Source organism: Nyctibius grandis, chromosome Z (genome assembly GCF_013368605.1).
Source record: "Nyctibius grandis isolate bNycGra1 chromosome Z, bNycGra1.pri, whole genome shotgun sequence".
In the NCBI taxonomy this organism is placed as follows: Eukaryota; Metazoa; Chordata; class Aves; order Nyctibiiformes; family Nyctibiidae; genus Nyctibius; species Nyctibius grandis.
Window position 1 is genome coordinate 50,362,797 of NC_090695.1, and position 22,983 is coordinate 50,385,779.

The 22,983-nt window shown below is 40.8% G+C and overlaps 1 protein-coding gene across 1 annotated transcript; it reads right to left on the reverse strand.

Moving 5' to 3' along the window:
• Nucleotides 1-9,235: 9,235 nt before the first annotated feature.
• Nucleotides 9,236-17,519, reverse strand: LOX (lysyl oxidase). The gene is made up of 6 exons (XM_068422879.1): nt 16,528-17,519; nt 15,950-16,058; nt 14,523-14,660; nt 12,068-12,224; nt 9,513-9,608; nt 9,236-9,355 (listed from the first exon to the last, which is right to left on the reverse strand). The coding sequence occupies exons 1-6, from the start codon at nt 17,243-17,245 to the stop codon at nt 9,236-9,238; spliced, it is 1,338 nt and encodes a 445-aa protein (XP_068278980.1). The 5' UTR covers nt 17,246-17,519.
• Between the last annotated feature and the right edge of the window lie 5,464 nt (nt 17,520-22,983).

Below are 22,983 nucleotides of genomic sequence, written 5' to 3' on the forward strand. Positions count from 1 at the left end.
CAAGTTTTCTAGATGCAAATACTAATCCTTAATGTTTTAAATAAATAAGTAAATAAATCCTAGCCGAAGGCTACGCTAAACAAATATTTGCTATCTGACTTCTCTGGTTCCAATAAAAGGTGAGAAAAAATTCTTTTGGTAGATGTCATCAGCTATAGTACAGTTTTTCATGGACATCTTATCTTTCTTTTAGCAGATGAGCACCCTATTTTAAGACTTGATTCACATTAAAGACCAAAAAGTTAAAAATTGTAAATAGTTTTGGGGAAAAAAAAAACTCTTTAAGGACCATATGTTCTAAAGTGCTTTTCTGTGTGTGCTTAGAGATCTAGGAGCATTGGTTTATCCTGGCATTTGAGCAAGTTTCTTACTCCATTCTTACAGCCGTAATTTGTGGCCATAGAGTTCTTCCTGAAGGAAGCCTGACTTATCAAAACATCTTTTTTTTTTCGGCTTCAAAAACACTTCTGAGCTCTTACTTTAAAGAAAAGAAAAAAGATAACATACACTGAACATGAATGAGAGAAGAGAGATTAGGTTACTGGCATTGCTTCATATTTTAATGGATTACTACCACTTTTAGCTGGTGCCTAGTGACTCACCTGATCACAGCCTTAATGAACTGTACAAACCAGTAGTGGTGGTTGAGACTTGATAATATTTTTTATGTGCAACTGGGCATTTTTTTGTGAACTGATAAACCCAATAAACTTGCCTGGAGGTTGTTGATAAAGTTCAGAACACTTTCTCCTCATTATAACAACATTTTCAGTATATACATGATTTTAACATAACTTGTATCTGTAATACTGTTTAGACAGAGACCTCTCACAAAGTACTACCAATTTATTTTTATAGTGATATGGAAAGTTATTTCGTTCTGTGATGATTAGATTTAAAAAACCTTGAGAGCCATGCTTTCCAGTTCAGTACCATACCATAGAAGAAATGTTCTCAGTCATGGTATATTCTGTCAGATACTACTAGACTGCTTCAAGTGCACAATTTCTTCACTTCAGACTTACTGACAAAACAATCTGAGATTTTTCAGTATCTAAGAGAGTCAATATTAGTTTAAATGTGATTTTTTTTTTTAAAGAAAGACAGGTGTGCTATTGATAGCACTAATTTGAAGATTTGCAAATAGGCATAAATATTTCTCTAATCAGTTTTTATGGACTGATTAGATCAGGAGAAACAGGGCTTGAATGAAAATTCAGTTACAGCAATACTTTCTTAACTGAAAGCGTTGGGCTGCTTTCTAATTGTAGACTGGTGATAGATCATTTTGCAATACTAGGCAGTGATCTAATGTGAAAATGAGATATTAGAATAGCAGGTAGAAGATACTTGGAAACTAGGAGATACTTTATTTTCAGTAAATTTGAATATACTTTCTGCAATAATTGTGTTCATTTTTTAGTGCATTTTTGTATTTGCATGGATTCTGATCCACACCCAGTTCTGTGCTCTAGAGATAGCACTTGCAGGAATTCTCAGTTTGAAGCTCTTAGCTCTTACATGTAGTAGTATAGGAATAATTTGGTTAAATAAACTATAGAAATATCATCATAACATTGTTTATATGTGAAATCATTCTACATTTCTTTTATGAATTTTAAAAGATATTACATTGGGTTTGTCTCCATTTACTCAAAGCCAAGACTGCCATTAGTTGATACTTAAGTGTTTTACAACCTCTACTAGAGTGAACATTCCAAAGTTTTTAACCGTGCTCTTCTGTATTAATCCCTCAGTGAAGGGACAAGAGATGCTTCACAATACAGCCTATTTCATCAATTTAGCATACAGATTAAAGAGGCAGCAGGATGTTGGTTTGTACTCAGAGAATGTAAATAACAAAGGATAAAATGTTTTTGGAGTAACTGAGTGTTAAATGTGTTAGTCCATTTTCTAGAGTACGTAGACTTTCTACCATGGACTGCTCAAATGTTCTTTCCAGGAAAGTAAAGTTTTTGGAGCAGAAATTCTGAAGGTGGTTTCTAAGTTCCTGTTCCTACAGAGACAGCTGATATGATAAGGAAATCTTGTATCCAGATGAACCATATGTCATCCTGTTAGGCCTTCACGTGTTAAGCCTTTGTGTAGTGTGAGAGGTAATTTATCATGCCTTGCAACTTTTTCTTTCTTCTTTCTAACTTGTGACATTTTTTCTGAGACCATGTCAGTGTGACAGAATCATAGTATCATAGAATGGTTTGGGTTGGAAGGGACCTTAAAGACCTTCTAGTTCCAAGCCCCCCTGCCACAGGCAGGGACACCTTCCACTAGACCAGGTCACTCAAAGCCCCATCCAACCTGGCCTTAAACACTGCCAGGGAGGGGGCATCCACAGCTTCTCTGGGCAACCTCTTCCAGTGTCTCACCGCCCTCACAGGAAAGAATTGCTTCCTAATATCTAAATCTACCCTTTTTCAGTTTAAAACCATTCCCCCCTCGTCTTATCACTACATGCCCTTGTAAAAAGTCCCTCTACAGCTTTCTGGTAGGACCCCTTCAGGTACTGGAAGGTTGCTAGAAGGTCTCCCCAGAGCCTTCTCTTCTCCAGGCTGAACAAGCCCAACTCTCTCAGCCTGTCTTCACAGGAGAGGTGCTCCAGCCCTTAGAACCCATGGATGCACCTCATCCGGTCCCATGGACTTGTGCAATTTCAGGTTCCTTAGATGGTCTTGAACCTAATCTTCTCCTACAGTGGGTGGTTCTTCATCCTCCCAGTCCCTGTCTTTGCCTTCTGCGACTTGGTTGGTGAGGCTAGAGCTCTTGCCGGTGAAGACTGAGGCAAAAAAGTCATTGAGTACCTCAGCCTTCTCCATATCCCAGGGAAGCAGGCCTCCTGTTTCCTTCCAGAGAGGGCCCACATTTTCCCTAATCTTCCTTTTATCACCAGTGTATCTATAGAAGCTTTTCTTGTTGCCCTTGACGTCCCTGGCTAGATTTAATTCTATCAGAGCTTCAGCTTTCCTAACCTGATTCCTGGCTGCTTGGACAATTTCCCTGTATTCCTCACAGGCTATCTGCCTTTGCTTCCACTCTCTGTAAGCTTCCTTTTTGTGTCTGAGTTTGTCCAGGAGCTCCTTGTTCATCCATGCAGGCCTTCTGGCATTTTTGCCTGCCTTCCTCTTTGTTGGGATGCATTGCTCCTGAGCCTGGAGGAAGTGATTCTTGAACATGAACCAGCTTTCTTGGGCCCCTCTTCCCTCCAGGGCTTTATCCCATGGGACTCTACCAAGCAGGTCCCTGAGAAGGACAAAGTCTGCTCTCCTGAAGTGCAGGGTAGTGAGCTTGCTGTGCACCCTCCTTGCTGCCCTATGGATCTTGAACTCCACCATTTCATGGTTGCTGCAGCCAAGGCTGCCCTTGAGCTTCACATCCCCCACCAGCCACTCCTTGTTAGAACAAGGTCGAGCATGGCACCTCTCCTCGTTGGCTCCTCTATCATTTGGAGAAAGAAGTTAGCATCCACGCATTCCAGGAACCTCCTGGATTGCTTGTGCCCTGCTGTGTTGTCCCTCCAACAGATATCTGGGTGGTTGAAGTCCCCATGAGGACCAGGGCTTATGAACGTGAGGCTACACCTACCTGTAGAGGGCCTCATGCGCTCCATCTTCCTGGTCAGGTGGCCTCTAGCAGACTCCTACTATAATGTCACCTGTCCCTGCCCTCCCTTTAATCCTGACCCATAAGCTCTTGGTCAGCTCCTCCTCCATCCCCAGACACAGCTCCATGCACACCAGCTGGTAAACGAGGAATCTTCCTCATTTTCATATAGATAGAACAACTTTAACTGAAGTTTTCTCATTGAGAGATGGATCTGGCCTATGCAATAACTATAATACTTTGACAAGTAGAACGCTTGAAACATTTTATTCAAGTCATTTTCACATAAACTTGCAACCATAATACGGGCATGTAACACAAGAATATGAAAGTGCAATGAAGAATACAAAGCTAGTGCCTGAATATTATAAATTAGAGCTCTTGAGATAAAGATGCAAAGTTATTGAAATTAAGACTCTTGGAAGAAAAGTGAAGGAAATAATGAAAAACCTTCAAAAAAAGTTGCAAAAACAAGTGGCATTTCACTGTATCTATCTGTAGCATTTAGTTGCATAATAAAAACCTCCCAATAACATACTCTTTGGTTTGAATTCAAGTTAAAATCTTTCAGCACCTTTTAGGATTTGGAGAAAGTGAAAATGCCTTATCGGCATAAATGTGAGACACAGGATAAACCACCTTTCAATGTCTCATTTATGAAATTCACCCTGCTGGTTTTGAATGAGTACACTGCAAACAATGCGTGAATGACTATAGGAAGGTATGTCTGGTGTTTGCACTCATTCGACGCTGCATAGTAAACTTTGGAGCAGAGAGAAAACAAGTAGACTAACACAAAAACATCATCTACACAATATGTTGGTTCCATTGGTGACCAGTCTGTCATTTCTGTTACACTTTTGTCTAGAAATATGCAAATACCAAATGTATTTCAGGATTAAAAAAAATACATAACAAACCCCTCCTGTAATGAGCCTGACATACAATGTGTTCCTTATGTGCAATTTTTATCTAAAGATCTGAAATGTGGGAGGTAATTGCTTCACACACATTTTTATGATTTGGCTTTTCAAAGGAAATTTGAGACTGCAAGACAGCAAATTCATACTAGAATTCTCACAAAATTTAAATCTGATTTTGCTCCCACTGAGACCAATGGCAAGATGCCTTTCAAAGATGATGGGAATAAGCCCAATGTCTGGTAAAAAGGATTCCAAAATATAATTTGCTGTATAAAATAAGCTTTTATCAAAACAGTTTTTATAAATGTTTTTCAACAAAAATGCATGTAATCCCATAAATATATTCCAGTATGAAAAAAGTAAGTTAAGGTGTCTGGGTCAAAACTGCAGAGCCAAGATACTGAAAATACTGGTTGGCACTCCCCTATTTTGAACTACTTCTACACATGCTATATAATAGACTCTTCTACTGCATTGTGGTTTACTATAGTTAAACAGGGGAAGTTAAAGTCACATCCTTCATTTTTTTTAATCCTAAAATCCCTTGTTTTTCTACATAGACTGTTCATGTTATCTTAGGCAATTTTTGTGCTATTGTACATCACTGTCATGTTGCTTAACACACATTTCAAAACAAATACAATGTTTTGCTACGGAAAAAAAAAAAGCTACATTTTTGTAGCTATAATATCCCCAATATTCAAAGTTATGGCGTTCAACACCTTTCCGAACCAGGCCATTCCCACTGAAAGGACTAAGTCAGTATTATAACTTGCTCCACCTACACAGATGCTCACGGTCCTCTGGCTCCTTGCCGACTTCAGTGGAGCTCTGCAAGTAGTTTGGGTATAGACATGTGAGCAGGTTACTGCCTCGTAAGCCGAGGGATAAACTCAGTTTCTGTGGCTGCTCTGTGTCCAGTTAGTGCTCTCTTATCCCACATTCAGCATCAGGCACAATGAGGTACGAGCTCACAACCTCTTACCAGGAAGCAGCCCGTGCCCACAGCCTATCTTTCATTACAGTAGCTTTTGTGTCCATTGCCCAAGCTGCTATCAGGACTTTCACCCCAATTTTGACCTAAGTCTATAGAAAGGTGTATGCACTTGCATCCCTTAACACCTTTTAATCTTAAAAACTCTTTGGGCTGAGATTTCAGAAGCCCAGACTTTAAACAGACCCTCATTTTTGCAGACATAGGTAATAAATGGCTTTCCAATAAATCTAATTTACAAATTTTGCTTCTGATCGTTGCCCTTACTGGTGACTGATTGCTAAAATGGATCTCTCAGCAAACAAAAAAGGACCTGCAGGTATAAATGGTATTCATTCTGCACCCACTCCCAATGTTGAGTAATCACTGGGTTGCTGGTTCTTAGATTTGTTTTAAGTATACATACTAGTTGTGCAAATTTGTAACCAAGTTATGGTTAAGGTGGAAATACTTTATAATCATGAAATAAGCTTAAATATATGTAGTAAAGAACAAGTTGATCCTTAAAGGATATTACAATAATTCATAAAACTTCCAAATTAAATCCATAGGGTTCTATTGTGTAAAATACTTCCAAATACTGCCTGAGGTATTCTCAATAGTGATAATAAAACCTCTCCATACTCCTCAGATTTCTCATTTTTTAACTATACTGAATAGCACATGTATTTTTCAATTATTTTTAAAGAGACGTTGAACTTTCCATGTTTCATTAGGTGTTCTGAACTGCTGATTAAACTTAACCAATACCAATCAGTATTTCTAGGTCCCTTTGTTTCAAAAGTAGATCCTTCATTTTACATGATCAGAAATCTTCTGAAAAAAAACGCCAGATCCCCTTGTGATATGTTATTTCACAGTTTAAAAGCAAAATCACAGCTACTGTAGCTTACAGCAGGGTGCACTGCGAAAGCAAAATAATTTGGGGATGGGAGGAGGAGTGGTGTACCCAGCACCAGTTAAGCAGTTCAGCAAAAACTTAAATTTGGGCTGGAAGTTTTTCCCCTTAACAATGTTCTGTTTGGTTCCTGAACAGCCTAAAGTAGGATGTTAAATACATTGACTTTTGTTCTCCCTCTATGTATAGTACATTTTCAGCTTCATTGTTTGAATACTGAGATAAACATTTTATAAGTCAAATACAGTACTTAAGGGGGAAGCAGGTAGTAGGCTTTTTCACAATAAAAATACTTTGTTAGAGATTCTGACCTACTTCTGTTTGTGGTGTCACCTGAGTTAATTGCCTGTATTATTTTGATGGTTAACCTGTTCAAGTTGGATGTTTTTCACAGATGACTACATCAGGGACTCTTCATCATCTCCAAGAGCCCTTTTCTTGACAGGTATTTATTTTTATCCACATTAAGTTTGCAGATGTCTTTTAAAAGCCCCACCTTGAAAAATCTCTTGAACATAGAAAGGTGGATAAGTTCTTTAATTCATTTCCACAGATGAAAGGTTTCTTTCAAAACCCCATCTGTTTTTTTACTTCAGAAAATGGAAAAACTTCTCATGTATTAAAAATGTAAACATAACTTTTCTTGCAGGGGTATAACTGATATATATATATATATATATGTACTTCTCTGCTATATGTTAATATTCCTTGAAAACTGAACATACTTTTATCATTCATATCAAGGTGTCCTAGCAAGTTTTATTTTAATGGTACTGTAGCATTACTCTTAAGCTGTTTTTCATTCTGGTATTTTCTGAGATAGCTGACATTAGGACTTTCTATTGCATTTTATTTCATTCGTTTTACATAAATTTTTTATACCTTTTAAAATATGTTCAACTCATTCACCAATAATATTCCCACTGAAGTCTATTATCACCTAAACTCTAAATTTTGAGGAGTTAAGAAATGCTCATGTTTTGAATGAGTTAGATTTTCAAAATTTAAAGCATCTGTGCATGAATCACCAGTTCCACACATTTCAATAGTAATAAAAGTAATACCAATTTAAATGCTTAAAATCCAGTTACAGATTTGGTTGAGAAGCAGCTGAAGTGCTTCAAAATCACATAAGGTGTGTGGGTGTATGTGTGTATGTTCTGTAGTTTTGTTTCTATAGTGTTTACATCCTATTGAAGTTTATATAATGATACTTCAGTTCAAAACATTTGGCACCATCTCATCCATTTTCTTGCATCTTTCTCAGTATCTGTCGAAAGAAAAGAAACAATGTTAAGCAGATGACCAAGCAAATACAAAAAGAGTATCTGCTAAACCCCTTTCTGTCAGCTTGAAGGCGCCAGTCAGCAAACAGTAACAGAGGTTTTGTTTCCTCACCGTGCATGCATCTATTTACTTGATAACATTTACACAGGTAAGATGGGGAGACTAAAAGTTAAAGGCATGAAGCATAAACTTCACTTCCACATGAATGTGAGCAGAAACGGTGTTCCTAAAAGTACCAATTAGTCAGCCCTGTTACAGAGAAATGCTTTAAAAGCTCCTGCCACAGGTCCACCAAAAATAATCACTCATGACCTGCGGGACACCTGTTGTTCTCTTTTCCCCTGACCACCGCACGGCGAGAACAAATTCAACTTGTCGCATTTATGACCAAAGTGTGATTATAAATACAATCTCCACGCTGTTGTGAAAAAATATTTCTCATTTTAGCCTCATTTAACTACTGGTTTCCTAATACAAAGTAAGGAATTAATATTTTAAAGGCTAATTAAGCAACAGTCACATTAATTCAGTACGTTTGTTTCACTGATGCTGTTATAGCAGACTATACTGGTCATCTATTTTACTTTTCATTCACTGCTCTGGAATTTAACGTGAACCTCTATACAATGTTAATACGCACTCCCCATGCAATCCAAATGAAAACACTTGCTAAATATTTTGTATGAGCAACTAATATATTATCCTGAGAACTGCTTACCTCTGTGTTACAGAAGACATTGCTTTTTGTGTGTGTGTTTCACAGATACAAAGCTACAGTAGGTCTACCATGAGAACGCTACTTAAATGAATTTGCCTTTTTGGAGAAAAAAAAAAAAGCATAATTGTGCATTGTTTAAACTTCTAAAGAACTAAACTGTAAATGGAGTGTGTCTGGAAGAACTGTTTCGGGGAGGATGGCTGCTGTGTCAGCAGCAGCAGTAAAATAACATACATGTGTGGGATTTTGCAGAATGTTTTAAGAGCTCTGTAACTGCTCAATAGTTCTGTGTGGATGCTATAAAAGGGTATTGAATGAGCACAGAAGGGTTTTAGTGCAAATACAAAGGCGTGAGCCAGAGGTAGTTATCATCTAGCAGCCCAGACAGTAGCAGCAGTTTTGAAAGTGCTATATATTCTTGGTGGCACAATTGCAAAAGCAAAATTCTCACTTATTATTGTTTTTCAAGGCTAAATAATTTTTAAAAATCAGTGCTAGCCTTACAGAAATAGTTTAATTACTGGAGGTCAGGATTTTAAAGCTATGTAGTTATCAACAGCAAAGCAACTGTTCCCATCATTCCTGCCAAAAAAGCCCTTTGAAAAGTACCATCTGAATTTTGAGTTAACACACTAGATCCTGAAACCCAACAAACAACATACTGAAGAAATTGGTATCACTAGAATTAATGGTGGGAGTTATTTTTTCAATATAAAGTAAATCTCTAAGCTTTATAAATCTGTTTGTCAACTTTAGTACTATGAATGTTAAACAGTTGCAAAGACAAGGAAATGTACTTACGGTGAAATTGTACAGCCAGAGGCATATGCATGGTGGCCTGTATAGCGTATATCACAGCGTACTATATTGTTGGAGTAATCGGATTCAGGCACCAAATAGCTGGGGTTTACACTCACCTTAAGGGGAGAAAGCACAGTGTTGTCTGCTTCCAGGTTTGAGTTGATGATAACTTACATTCAAAAGGACATAGGCATATGATACTTTTCTTTAAAAAAAGAACAAAAAAAAAACACAAAAAAAACCACCAAAACTCCCCACTCATAATGCCCTTACCTTCAGAATGTAATTTCCAGGTTTTACATCTGTAATATCAATCCACTGGCAATCTATATCAGCATTATAAGTGTCGTAGCAGCCAGGACTCAGTCCCTTAAAAATGAAGTTAAGATGGATGTCAAAAAAACATTAGGAATAGTAACATTCTAGACATTAGGGACACTCAGACTGACGTTCACTTAACCATCACATTTCACTAAGAAGATTACCTGAGGAAATGAGGCTTATTTTTTCTTGGCATTTTATTTGAATATCTAAACTAGAACACGTAAAGTCTAACATATCACTTTTATAGACGGCACTGTATTACTATTGCATAAGAAACATCTATACTATTGATAGTTGTTCATCTGTGAGATACCTGTATTTTATCCATAGTTTATTATCACTTGTTACAGTACTCCTTTTATGTAAATATGGTTGATGCTATTACTCACTGTTCTTTACAAAAGGTGAGAATAAAATCAAAACTGACCAAAGATTGGACCTAAATATCTCAAGTCAATCTCAAGTAAATAGCTTCTGAGGTCCTTGAGTACAAACTTGATCACTGTGTTGGAACCTGTCTCTACCCTTAGGAATGATGCAACATTTTGCTACAGATGCACTCTGCCAAAGTGCCATCTTTGAATAGTAGAGTTTAGAGACATTTTCACATTGCGTTTTGTAAGGAAATGGCGTCTCCAGGCAAATAGTAACAAAAGAGCCTGAGAGAACTGAAAATGTAGCCTTTCTTCCAGATGAATCTTTTCTGAAAACTTCTTTGCTGTTAGGAACATTAGTAAGACTCTCCATATATGAATGTATCAGGGGCTCAAATCTGATGTCTTTAACCGTGGCCAATACGGATTGCTCTAGGCAAAGCTGATCTGTTCCGGCAACACAGAGAGTGCACGAAACCCAGATCCTGCAGGAATTCCCTCTTGAGTCAGCTGGTGATCAGCTCAGACTCTCACACATGTGTGCCAAGTCTGAGGCTAGGGGAAAGTTTTACAGGCCAATTACAAACCCCTGAAATATGGGCTTCCAGTGGAAATGCTGACACAGCCATGATTCTAGTGACACAAATACTCCAGCTGTAAAATATGTATGTTGCTTAGTTAGATGTCATTTTCTACAGAAGGAGAAAAGATATTTATAAAACCTCTTCAAAGCCCTTATGGATTGCAGATCATTCATTATATTTAAAATTCAAATGTGGACACGTCAGCCAGTGAAGCACAGCTGTCATTTCTCTGTGATAAAATAACTACCTCCTAGATTAAAAACTGCAGAATAAGGGATACAAGTTTATGTATAGGTATGGCCACACTGAGTTAAACCACAGATCCATCAAGCTCAGTGTCATATCTCTGGCAGTGGTCAGCAGCAGATGCTTGAGGAGAAAAGAACATAAGAAACGGGGTGTGTAATGTCCTTTACCCAGGCAAATTCCTTCCACCAGGCATTGAACTGTATTTAAGACATGGGGTACCATCAGATTTTTGTGTTTCATAGCCTCCATTACTTTGTCTAATTTTTTTTTGAACCCACGTAGATATTTTTGGTCTCTGCAGCATCCTATGGCAAGGAATTTAATACTTTATTCGTGTGTCAAAGAGCACTCCTCTCTGTTTTAAAGCTGTTGTCTGACAGTTCTTTTGGATATCCTTAAAATCTTGGAGTCAGAGAAACAGTGAATATCAACAATTTCCTCTTTCCATCCAAGACTACTACCAAGATTGGTATTATTTCGGGTTTTCCAAATGGAATAATCTATGAAATCTCTTAGTGGGGTAGCCATATTACACTGCAGATTATCCTTGTTCTCCTGGCATTGGTTGGTTTGTTTTTTTAAGCTTTTCTGTAGCAGTTTTGAGAGGTGGTGACCAGAACTCCATGCAATATTCAAGGTAGGAGTCTATCATGGATTTGTATAATATCATAATGGCACATTCCATTTTTTATCTATTCCCTTAATAAGCCCTAACACCTTGCTTTTACATTTGTGTATGACCCATCATAACGTTCACATGGCTGCCATTCTCTTTAACAGCCTTCTATACATGCATAAAACTATGCTGTAAGTTTTCTGTGTTGTACTGCCATCCGGTAGCTACAGGTATTAAGGGAATTCAGTACCTTGCAGCCTCATGCTCTGCAAGGGAGCAAATACTAGCTATGAACTCTGGGACCAGCCAAGGACATCACTGAGCAGTTTTGGGGGGATGAACACTGGAAATGACTTCTTTACTGACTCTGTCTTGAGTTCGCTTTAGCTTGCCTGACCAGTCCTATAATAACCACAAGAACTGGTGGTGTTTTTAATATAGTTTAGTTACCAGTGATGCTAGGCTAATGGGTGTCCCTGCACTTTAATGAGACACCCACATTTAGCATGCACCTGGGTAAATTGTAGGTCTCCAAGTTGCTATCCTGGCCTCTGTGATGGAGAATTTCAGAGCTAGTTAGGGCATCAGATAACTTAGGGCATCAGACGATTGGTAGAAAAAATATCCAAAGATAAATTAGAGGAGGAAAAGAAAATTGATTGTCGCCAAACCAACTCTTACCTGCGTATGCGCTGTACATGCGTACCGTCTATAATATCCATAATCACAGGAGGTATCTTCAAGACAGAAACTTGCTTTGTGTCCTTCAGCAACTTTTCTGTGTGAGCCTGCATCCAACAAGTCATAGTGGCTGAATTCATCCATGCTGTGATAATGTCTGTTAAACCATAGATGGATTATTAAATATGGATCAGATCTTGTCAATAACATTTTAAAATATTCCTATTTGATCTACCTTCTGTTAGATCTGGCCACATTTTATTTATTACACAGAACTTGTGTGTTAGTATACTTCCCTATTACTGGCCATGCAATTAAGTTTTATTTTCATTCTAATTTTCAATGACTATAAAAATGCCATCTTCTATAAATAAACAATAGATTTTAATTTGTGAAGGGAAAGACTCCATAGCAGCACTGTTTTTCTAAAACTTCCTGTTTCAGCTCTTTTCCAATAACAGTAGCAAGTATTAAGTAGTTCATATTTGAATTGTACATCTTCTAACTGCCTTTAGCCAGAGTTTCACTAGGAATGCTTACCTTACATACTATAAATTCCAGGGAAGTTTGCTACTTGCTAGCAAAAACCCAACAATTTACTTTCACGTTTCCATGGCCCTCCATCAATGTAACACATTTGTAACATTACTGAAAACAAAATCTGCATAAAGAAATCAGCTTCTGTGTACTAGCAATGCAGATCTCATCCAATGTCAACAATTTTTGTAGTCTATACTTAATGTAGTCTCTATTTCAAAAGTGTGTATGGTTTTGATCTGGGCACAGTGATGCATTTTTCTTGCTCTCACACAAAGTGAGTTCTAGCTCTTACTGTGGACTTGAACACCTATTACTCTTGTAGTTTCACTTTTTCCAAACACATGGAAAACTAAACTTGTGCTATCTACCTGCATTTTGTCTGTGCAGCATTTGGCTGCTGTTACTTATGAGTGCTTTCAGCTCAAGAGGTATATGAAAAAGATATAATTAAACAGAATTCAAACGTATTGTTAAAACGAAGAGGAGCATACAAGTTTCACAAGCGTGCCTGTCATGAACAATAAAACCGGTCCACAGATGGTGATGACTAACACCAAAGTCTGATGGCTAGCCAGACTAATTGGCAGTTATACTTCATTTCCAAATGAGCTTGTTTCACTGTCATGGAAATGATCACGAGAAATGCATTTTTTTTTCAGTCAGCAATGTATTTTCTGTCCAAGAACTGAATCAACATCAGAGATGATACTTTGCATCTGGATAGCCATAGCTGGGCTATCATGGCAGAGTAAGAAACTGCTTTTCTACAAATGGAAGATTTCAATTGCTTTCTATCCATTTCATCTGTCTACCACCTTTGTAAGCACCAGGGTTGGATTTTTTTTTAGTGGTGGTGGTGTTTTTTTTCAGGGGTGGGGGTTAACTAAAGCATATATGGAGGCTTTTTTTGTTTGATTTGATTTAGTTTTAGCTTTTTGATCCTTACAAAATTTATGAACTAGTAATACCAGTCTTTTTTTTAAATAATTTGTTCTAATGATACTAGTTTTTCATTTAAAGCTTAAAGCCTCTGAAGCTAGAGAGAAATAATCCCATTGACTCCAGGGGCCTTTAGATCAAGCCCATATTACCTATTTTTAATATAATAACATTAAGTTATCACTTATGTACCCAAAACAGCACAATTGTATTTTAAGTAAGGTGGAAGTAAAGTGAGCTTTCTAGTATTTTACAATTGGTCCCACTATGAAATAGTGAAAATTGGAACAAACCTGTGAACTGTTGCATGTGAATTTTCTGAAAAGGTACAAGTTTGCAGTGTTACCTGCTCCCAAAATGTTGAAAATGTTCTACTATATTTGCCTTGCCATGTTTCCAGCAGTTTTGCTATTTCTAGAGCAATACTGCTATGTGAAAGTATCCATATCATATATGATAAGGATATTGATAATGGGATCAGTCCCCTTTTCCATATTGACCAGACCATTCCTTGTCAAGAACCAACTCATGAAATTCAGGTCAAGAAGTATGGGTCAATGTTTACAATGACATATTCTAGAGAACACGCTAGTAAATGTACATTTTAGGATTTCCACAGTTATTTTAACGATTGGGACTTTTATTTACTGGTTGCACTTAAATGTAACTCGACTATATGTAAAATATACTTAAAGGGAGAAGGTGCCACTGTCAAAACTGATTTGAGACTTGTATTTATAATGAATTTATACACGTAAGAGTTTTATACTTCTAGATAAGCTTCATATCCATTTACTTTCATGTGGCTATATAAAGACTAATTACCACTACCATAAAATTAATCAGACAGTAAAAGGCTGAAGTTTCCCCATGGCTTCCCCTGCTTCGCTGCAGTTTTAGAAAATGTCACCTTATAAGTGACAATTTGTTAGTGAAAAAGATAATTAGAAGGTACCATACTGAGCACTTCACTCACTGGTGACAGCTGTGCCACTCCCATGAATAACGGGGTCTGCTGGGCAGAAAATCTGATGTGCCTTGATTTTTCACTCTTTGGGGGAATCTCAGGAGCACCCGATTGTCATAGTCTCTAACATCTGCTCGATAAGCTGAACTGTAATAATGCAAAAAAGAGCCATAAGTATACGCAATAAACACTTTAAAAAACACTTTATATTGTCTCAGAAGTAACTGATAGCACGGATCTTTTCAGCCCCCTTAAAGCTCATGCATTGGAGACACAAAAATTCCACACGGTGTGCTCTGAAGTGGCTGGTGTCAGACCAAGACCTGAGTATGATTCAGATCTGCTTCTAAAAATATAAACAGGAGTTTGACCACTGACTCTCTGCCTCTGTCTCTAAAGCAGAACACTGCTTAGCTGTAAAATTACTCTGGTACCAAAACCACAATTTCATTAGTTGCTGTTAACAAAAATAACTCACTGTGTATGTAAGATCACACAACAGATGTTTGTTTCTGTTGTAAAAAAAAAAATGAATAATATATGCCTCAGGCTATATTTTCCTATTTCACATAGCTATTATCTACAGTCTTTTAAATACTGGAATATTTTAATCAATTGATAGCCAGCAAGAAGATTTCAATTAGTCTTCACTGTAAATTTAGCATAAAAAATACTGCTTCTTATCTCATGTTTTCATTTTCCAGCAAGTGAACAAAGAGCATGACCCTGGAAACAGTCTGACATCAATTAATGATGCTAGTAAATAAATAAATCTGTTTTGCATGATAAGGTATCAAACAAGTTAAAATGGTTAAAAAGCAGCCATGTTGATTTCTTTCCAAACAAAACAGGAAAAGTGCCTCTTTGCCAACTGGACAGGACCTAACTTCATAGCAAAGCTGTTTTTTCAACCCATTAGAAGACTTTGAAACACTTTTCAGGGAGATTTTAGTCTTAAGAGACATTACAAGGCATAGGCCTAGAAACAATTAGCATGTTATAATTTTAATAGTAACTTGTGCTGGTTAAGAATAGGGTTTTTTATTTTTAAATGGAGTAGAATATGATCTGGTTGGCTTAGAGGAGGAAGATTAAAATCACCAGATTCAAGAAGGTTTTTTAGGTGCCTCCATTTTGCAAAATTCAGGTATGTTCAAATGAGCCTGATAATAGAAATGTGCAATACAGCTTTTCACAAAATGTAGGTTCTTCAAAGCATCTGTAGTTTTGTCTCTCTAATATGGCGGTACTGTTTTCTTATGTGCACACCCTACCCTCTGCCACAGGCTTAGAAGGTGGTCACAAACTGGGCTATGTTTGCTCAGGCCCTCCAGCCTCACTTCTCTCCACTCTTCACAGTGTCCTCAGGTACTCTGTTGTGGGTGCAGGAGCACAAGAACCCATAGTGAGCCCACAAAAGCCAGGGCTACGCCTACCTTGCCAGGCAGTTCTCCTCAGCAGCACATCTCAAGTTATACATGGACATCCTCTGGACATATGTGGACGCCTGGATGTAATAGGGATCCGGGACTAAGTCAGGGAGACCTGCAGTTCATCAGACACGTAACAGCAAGATCAACCCAGGACACGTCTGCAAATACTTGGCTTCCATCCCAGTCGTTAGGAGCCGACGTTTTGCTACGCACCTCTACCCCCCATTAAGCTCGCTCTCCCTTTTGCTCAAGCCCTTCGGCCTTTCCCAAAGACTGCATCACAAGCACAACGCCCGGACCCCCGTGATGGGCTTCCCGCCGTGCGCCCCGCTGCTCGACGCCCCCGCCCCAGCCGCGGGGACTGCCTCCCACCGGGCTTCCCGCGGGCCGGGAGCCGTGCAAACGCCTGCCCAGCCAGGTCTTGCCCCGAGCGACGGGCAGGCAGGGCCGCCGACCCCCCGCACCGCATCCCGTCGGGACGCGCCGCGCCGGCACCGGCGTGCGGGGGAGGGAGAGGAGTGGGGCGTCGCGGCGCCGCCGGAGCCGGCGGGAGGGACGGGACGGGAAAGGAGGGCTCTTACCATACTGGAAGTAGCCGGTGCCATAGCCGGGTCTGTACCTGCTGCCCTGCCGGGGCCGCTCGTAGGTGTCGTAGTAGTTGTAGTAGGGGTTATCGTCCGTGTACTTGTAAGGGTTGTAGGGGTCGTCTCCTACCATGACATCTTCCCGCCCGGCTCTGAAGCTGCTGAGGGGCGGCAGGCTGCCGGCCCCGGTGCTGCTCCGGTCGCCGTCGGTCCCGGTGCCGCCGGCGGGGCTGGTGGGGGCGCTGGGTCCCGAGGAGGGGCTCCTGGCGGCCCCGGCGGCCGCGGGGGTGGCAGCACCCTGGCTCCGCTGCCCGGCGGCGGCGCGACCGCCGGAGGGAGCCTGGTAGCCGGCCTGGAACCAGTGCCGTGCGCCGGAGCTCCCCCGGCTGCCGGCGGCGGGCTGGGGCTGCGCGGCGGCGGCTCGGGCCGCGGTTCCCCGCGGCAGCGTGCCGTTGTTCCGCAGCAGCAGGATGGGGCTGCCCGCCGCCTCCGCCGCCTGCCTGCGCCGGGGGGGCTGGTACTGGGAGCCGAGGCTGAGCAGGCTGTACACCTGCCCGTTGTTCTCCCACTGGATCCGCTGCCTCCAGGCGGCGGGGGGCGGCGGGGGGTCGCGGCGCGGCGGCGGCGGCTGCTGGCAGCCGACGGGCCACAGACAGCTCCAGTAGATGCACGCGTGGAGCTGGGCGAGCAGGAGCCCCGGCGGCGCGAAATGCATCTTCTCCTCTTTTCCTGGGTACCGGCGGGGAACAGAGAAACAGGCGAAACCGGGGGTCGAGCGGAGAGCGAGGGGCGCCTTCCTGCCCGGGATGGGGCGGGGCGGTGTGTGGGGAGGTCGGGGGGTGCGGGCTGCGCCTCTGGAAGGGTTAGGCGGGCAGCGAGGTCTCAGGCGCGATGGCACCCGGGCGGTGCCATCGGGCAGGTCGGGCCGTCGGGAAGGAAACCCGGCCCGTGGGAGGCGGCGGGAGCGGCTTTTCTTCTCCCCGGTATTTATAGGCGAGGGGGATGCGAATGAGAGCCGGAGCAAACAATCAGCCTCTCATCGTCCTCCGGACCGCGCTGGTGTCTGGAGCGAGGGAAGGAGGAGGAGGAGGAGAGACCAGGGACTTTAAACTTGCTGGCACGCTCGCAAAGTTACACAAGCCCCGTTGGATGGGCTGGCTGCGCTCCCGCCATTTGTTCACGTAATGCGGCTGGAAACGTGCGGCCCTGACAGTTCCCCCACGGCCGCCCCCCGCCCGACGCCAACGCCGCCCGCCCCGCGCGGGGGCGGTCGGGGGGGGACGGCGGACGGGGCGGCGAGGGCCGGCGCGGCGGACGGCGGCGGGGGCTGCCCATCCTCCCTGCCTCCCTCCCTGCCTGGCTCCCCCCGCACCCCGCGCCGCGCCGAGCCGCGCCGAGCCGAGCCTGCGGCGGGCGGGCGCGCTGAGACACACGTAGGCTGCCAGAGTATGCCGTGGGGCAGCGCCAAAGTATGCAAAGGAAAAATGCTATTAGCTCATCAGCGCTGGAGAGACTAGAAACGGGGTGGCGGGGAGCGGGAAGGGGCCGCTAGCGAGAGAGGAAACATGTTTCTGGAAAATGTGCTGGCCGGCACATCTCCCGGGCTGGAGCAGCTGCTGGGGACCTTCGTCTCAGCGCTGAGTAACAGTCGGATCCCTTTAATGACCTCTTAATTAAGAGAAAACCTCCATCAAATAAACTCTTGGCTATTGACTTGGCTATTGGGTTTTCTGTGTATGAGTCACACGAGAAATATACTGGCGGTGCTCCTCCCGGAGTAAGTTTTCATTGAAAAGTGAAATTTCACATGGGAGAGACTTAGCCCTGTCACCAGAACAAATAAACCTGGCTCGGGCAGTGTCTCCCCAAAACCATGCTGGGAGAAGAGTAGCAGGTGGTGACCCGAAAGCCTCTCCCTCCCTTCCTGCTATTATAAGAGTTCATCAACGCTATGTTTTGTAAGTCCAGTCACCCAGTGAGGCAAATGAATTAAGGTCCGTGGATTTCAGCCAAAACTCTTTTTGGGTGTATTTTTCCAAGGGCTGTTTGCTTATGAATCCTTGCAAAGGAATGGAGGAGAATACACAAAACTTCTCCTTCACCAAAAGTTTGGTGGTGAGGATATTTTTTAAGTGATTCCTGTCAAGGAAGGCGATCAGCCCAGGCTGGAAGTTTTTACCCTACTGAGATAGATGCAAGGCACCTTCCTGCTGCTGCTGGCTTCCCCAGGTCAAGCCAACAGTCCACACACCATTGGCCGGGCAGATATTTGCCACTGTATTTTGATGTCCTTGATATGGTTCTCCCATAATTTTTGTACTGTACTTTATTTTAATTGTATATTACTTCAAATGGTTCACAACCAAATCCTGCAAGACACGGTCCTGCATTGTGGCTGTGATGGATTGTGAATGCTGATTTACACTGCTATCCAATTACGGGTAGTAGTACTTAGCTTATAAGTAGCTCTTTATAGCCTCTGAAATCAGCAGTGCCATCCTGGGCTTCAAAGTTATTTCTGTGGACAGGTGGGTCAGAGGCTGTGACTGGTGCCTGCCAAGCCAGGCTTGCTTGCTCCACTCTTGACCTTGGGAGGCCTGTGCTGCAGACAAGAGTGCAGCTGAGTGGGTGTGGTTAGGCACAGGGGAAGTTCGCTTCCCTGCAGTCACCCAAACAACCTGGAGGGCTACAATCACTGGGAAAACAGCAGTAGACTGTAAAAATTCCCAGTCTGGAGAACACCGAGGAGCACAGGGCAGGTTTGCATCAAAGAGAGCAAAGTCTTCTTACTTGGGAATACCCCCAATAGCAAAATTGGCATTTTTTTTTTATCACAGCTCTCCAGCACCAGGATGGCGGGGAGCATCTGCTGGAGTGAGCCCCCAACCAGAACCAGTAACTGGTGTCTTTCCACAAGTGGGTTGTGCGTGACACTCCAGTTAGTACTAGTCTGGGCAGCCTGCTACAGAGGTGGTTGGGTCTCGGTTCTCTCACTCGTCGTATTTACAGACTGCTCATCCCCTCTGATCTTTCCCATTGTGGCTTTGAAAATATTGTTCTCCATTTAAGGGTTTGCCTGGAACAATCAGTGACTAAGACTGAGTAAAATGGAAAGGTTGAAGACGGAGAAAATACAACACTGAAGGAATGAGGTTTCTGTCTTTTTAATCTTCCTCTAAATCTTACTAGTGTTACAAAGAGCAGGTTGTTGCCCAATGTGTGATATTAGACAATGTTTCCACACGGAGGGATTCTGGCCATATTTTTTTTTGGCCTGATTAAGTAAGTATTTTTCATGAAACTGGAGAAAGCATAGTGGAGGCTAGTCCTGACCATTTATCATCCATTCATGTTGTTTGCCATTTTTTCCATAGCACAATTTTTATTTGTTAATGAATTTTGGTTTCATAAAGCATGAAAAGCACTACCAGCATCCCTAGAGAGTCATGTCCTTCACTTATCATTAGGTGCCTACATCCATTCAACTACTGTATTCTCCTCACAGGTTGCCTAATTGTACCCAGCTTTTATACCTTGGGTCTGTCTAGACCATCAAAAAGCCCACCAGTATTTGTGACCACAGGTATGGAGGTGAAAATCTCTGCAATACCTCGAAAGTCTTATAAGCAAGCCAGGTACTGTGATTGCTTTAAAAATGCCCTAAAAACTGTCGAGTACTCTGGTATTAAGCTTTCTCATGAGGTTAACACAGCTTCTTTGTAAAGCCCAGTTAATTTCGTTATTTAAGCATTTGCCTACCTCTTTCTTTTTTGGCTGGAGTGACTGGTATACCTGGGTACTTTTTGCACTGGGGATTTTGATTTCTGCCACCTACAGAAATAAATACAGTCTATCTCAACTGAGAAATTAAATTTTCCCTCACCAGAAAATGACACTAACTAATCTGAGATCAGGAAGTATTTTATATTTAAATTTAATTGGTAGATTGTTGCAGGCCTCATTCAGAGGTTACAAATGGAAAAATGTCTTCAATGGCGTGTATAGCGTTTGGAGTCCTCCTTACGTGTACACCACTATTAGACAGCAGTTGTGAATCTCGTAAATGGAAAAAATATTAACCTGTTCTTCAAAGAACACAACAACAAAAAAACCCCAAACAGAATCAAAGCTATCAGAATTTGACATGTCTTAGCACACGGCCTAAGACAGACATTTTAAGGTTCTCTAAGTTTACTGCTTGGTGAGTGGATGAAAAAAGTGTGATAGTGTAAAAAAGGGTTATTATTTTAAATGTCAGTTTATAGTAATGACATTATTTATTACTTTTAATGTTATTTTTAAAAAAATCATTAGTTCTGTTGTTACAGGATGGCTAACTTGTGTTCTTGTTTAGTGTTAAATTAGGATGCTTAGCTAGAGTCACATATGTGAAGCAAAAAATAGAAATAATTTTGTAAAATCCTAACACGAGACTAGACAAAGTTAATGTGTTAAGTATATTTCTTTGAAGCAGGTATTTATTTGTTTGGGATCAAAGGGCTAGGTATTGAGGAGTCATTATGAGAAGAGTCTTGAAGAGTAGTGGTTGCTTTCAGGTTTCTGTATCTGAGAAAAATTTAGTTTACTCATCCAAGTTATGCTTGAGTAGACAAAGAACTTTGATTTTTCTGAACACATAAATGCTGAGTTGCAACTAGCTTATTAAAATTTGTTTGTTTTGCAGGTCTTACTTATACTATTTTTTATAACTTGTTAGGTTTTGCATTTAAATATTCAAAATTAGGTAATTTTTTTGCACACTACAGCACTGGATTTTTCTGAAGCACATTTTATAGCTGGTCCAGTTACCTTTTTTAGAAACTCACTTGACAGTGGATTGGATTAAAAGGTTCCTAATTATAATGAATTCCCCTTAATAGTTGGAATTAAGATGTTAAGATACTCTTTAGAGTATATGAGCTTCACTAGAAATTAAGAACACTGAGTATTTTCAGATTCAGGTCTGTAATGAGGGTTTTTTTTTAACAAACCAACTTAATTAGAGACCAGGATTATAGACTTTTTCTGACATCAGTAGTCTTTGGAGCAGACTGTAAGTATTTATTTTCACAAAAGCTAATCTTCTAGTTAAATTTAGCTACCATTTGTAGGTCTGATTTTGAAGTCTCTAATCAGGCAGCTTCCTTTGACCATAAGTAAAGTGAAAAAGTAAACTTTCAGAGTTTTTTCTGCTCTGAATTTATAAAGGAACACATAGATTTTTGTTGCCTCAATGAACTTGTCAACTTGTTGAAGAAAGAAAACGGTTGGAATTTTATTAGTAGGTACTCTCCTCAATTCAAAATTATCATCCAATACGCCACCTGGCCTCTATCTAATATTTTGGGTTTATCTGTCTGCATTACAAAACTAGTTTGTAGTTACTTTGTTTTATACATTCTGGGTAGAGCTACTGAATTGCACATATCTACGCCCAATGAAGGAAATTAAGCTCACTCGTCTGTCTCTGCAGGATCTGACAGCATTATCAAGAAAAGCAGCTACAGGACCTGAGATAGCCATTGTTCTTTTATTGCGTGGGACCTGAAGGCAAAAGTCTTCTGATGTCAGTGGATTTTTTGTCAAGTCAGGGGTTTGCAATGAGGTTTTAATAGCAGCAATTTTAAAGTGTAGACTGTTGATGTGTTGATAAAGCTGAATGTGAATGGTTTCACAGCATGCAGTTACATGGTTTCTTACCTGAACCTAGATTTTAAGAGAATAGTGAAAATGAAACAAAATGCCTCTCCCTTCTTGAATTTATAGTCTGTTTCATCTCTGAATATTGTTTGCTAATTTTTTGTATTTATTTTCTATTGGTCTCCCAAAGGTTTCTATAACAAGTGAGATTTCTAAAAAAGTGACATAAATAGATAAATAGGCAGCTACTGCAAATTCAATCAGATTTGAAAATCCACCAAAGTTATTTCTTTTCTTACATGTCAGCATCTGCAATGAAAGCTTCCCCAACTATTGTCTTTGAAGTATTCATTGCAATGTCATGCAAAACTTACCATCAGTGATATAACCAGGTATGTTTGTTTTGATTACAGTAAGTTGTATGATGACATGTATAAAGGAATAGAAATCCAGGACACTCAAATACAAGAGCCCACTATCTATGCATTAATGCTTGTTATAGGTACCAGTTAGTTTCATTTAGCAAGGTTAATAAAATTAAAAGTAGAATTGTACAGTGCAACTGTACATGGTACTTTTGTTTAGGGAGTTCAGTCCCGAATTGTTTTCATAAGCAGAGCATGTGCTCAAGAACTGCCTACCACCTCAGACACAACTACCTAATTTTATTGAAGTTTTTGAATACTGAGAAGAGGTTATAATGATAAACCTGAAAAGCCGAAGGAAATTCAGAAAAAGCAAGTGTTTGACTGAAAATTTCTGTGTACAGGTATGTCTTTGTTGTGGCAGGGCTCCAAAATGAGTCTTCCTTCT

Bases quoted from the DNA above. Each gene is read 5' to 3' on its own strand.
- LOX (XM_068422879.1), bottom strand. From the start codon at position 17,245: ATGCATTTCGCGCCGCCGGGGCTCCTGCTCGCCCAGCTCCACGCGTGC. The intron at 12,225-14,522 runs GTGAGTGAAGTG...ATGGTTTAACAG, and splicing joins GAGTGGCACAGCTGTCACCA to ACATTATCACAGCATGGATG. The intron at 9,609-12,067 runs GTAAGAGTTGGT...TTCATTTTTAAG, and splicing joins CATGTACAGCGCATACGCAG to GGACTGAGTCCTGGCTGCTA.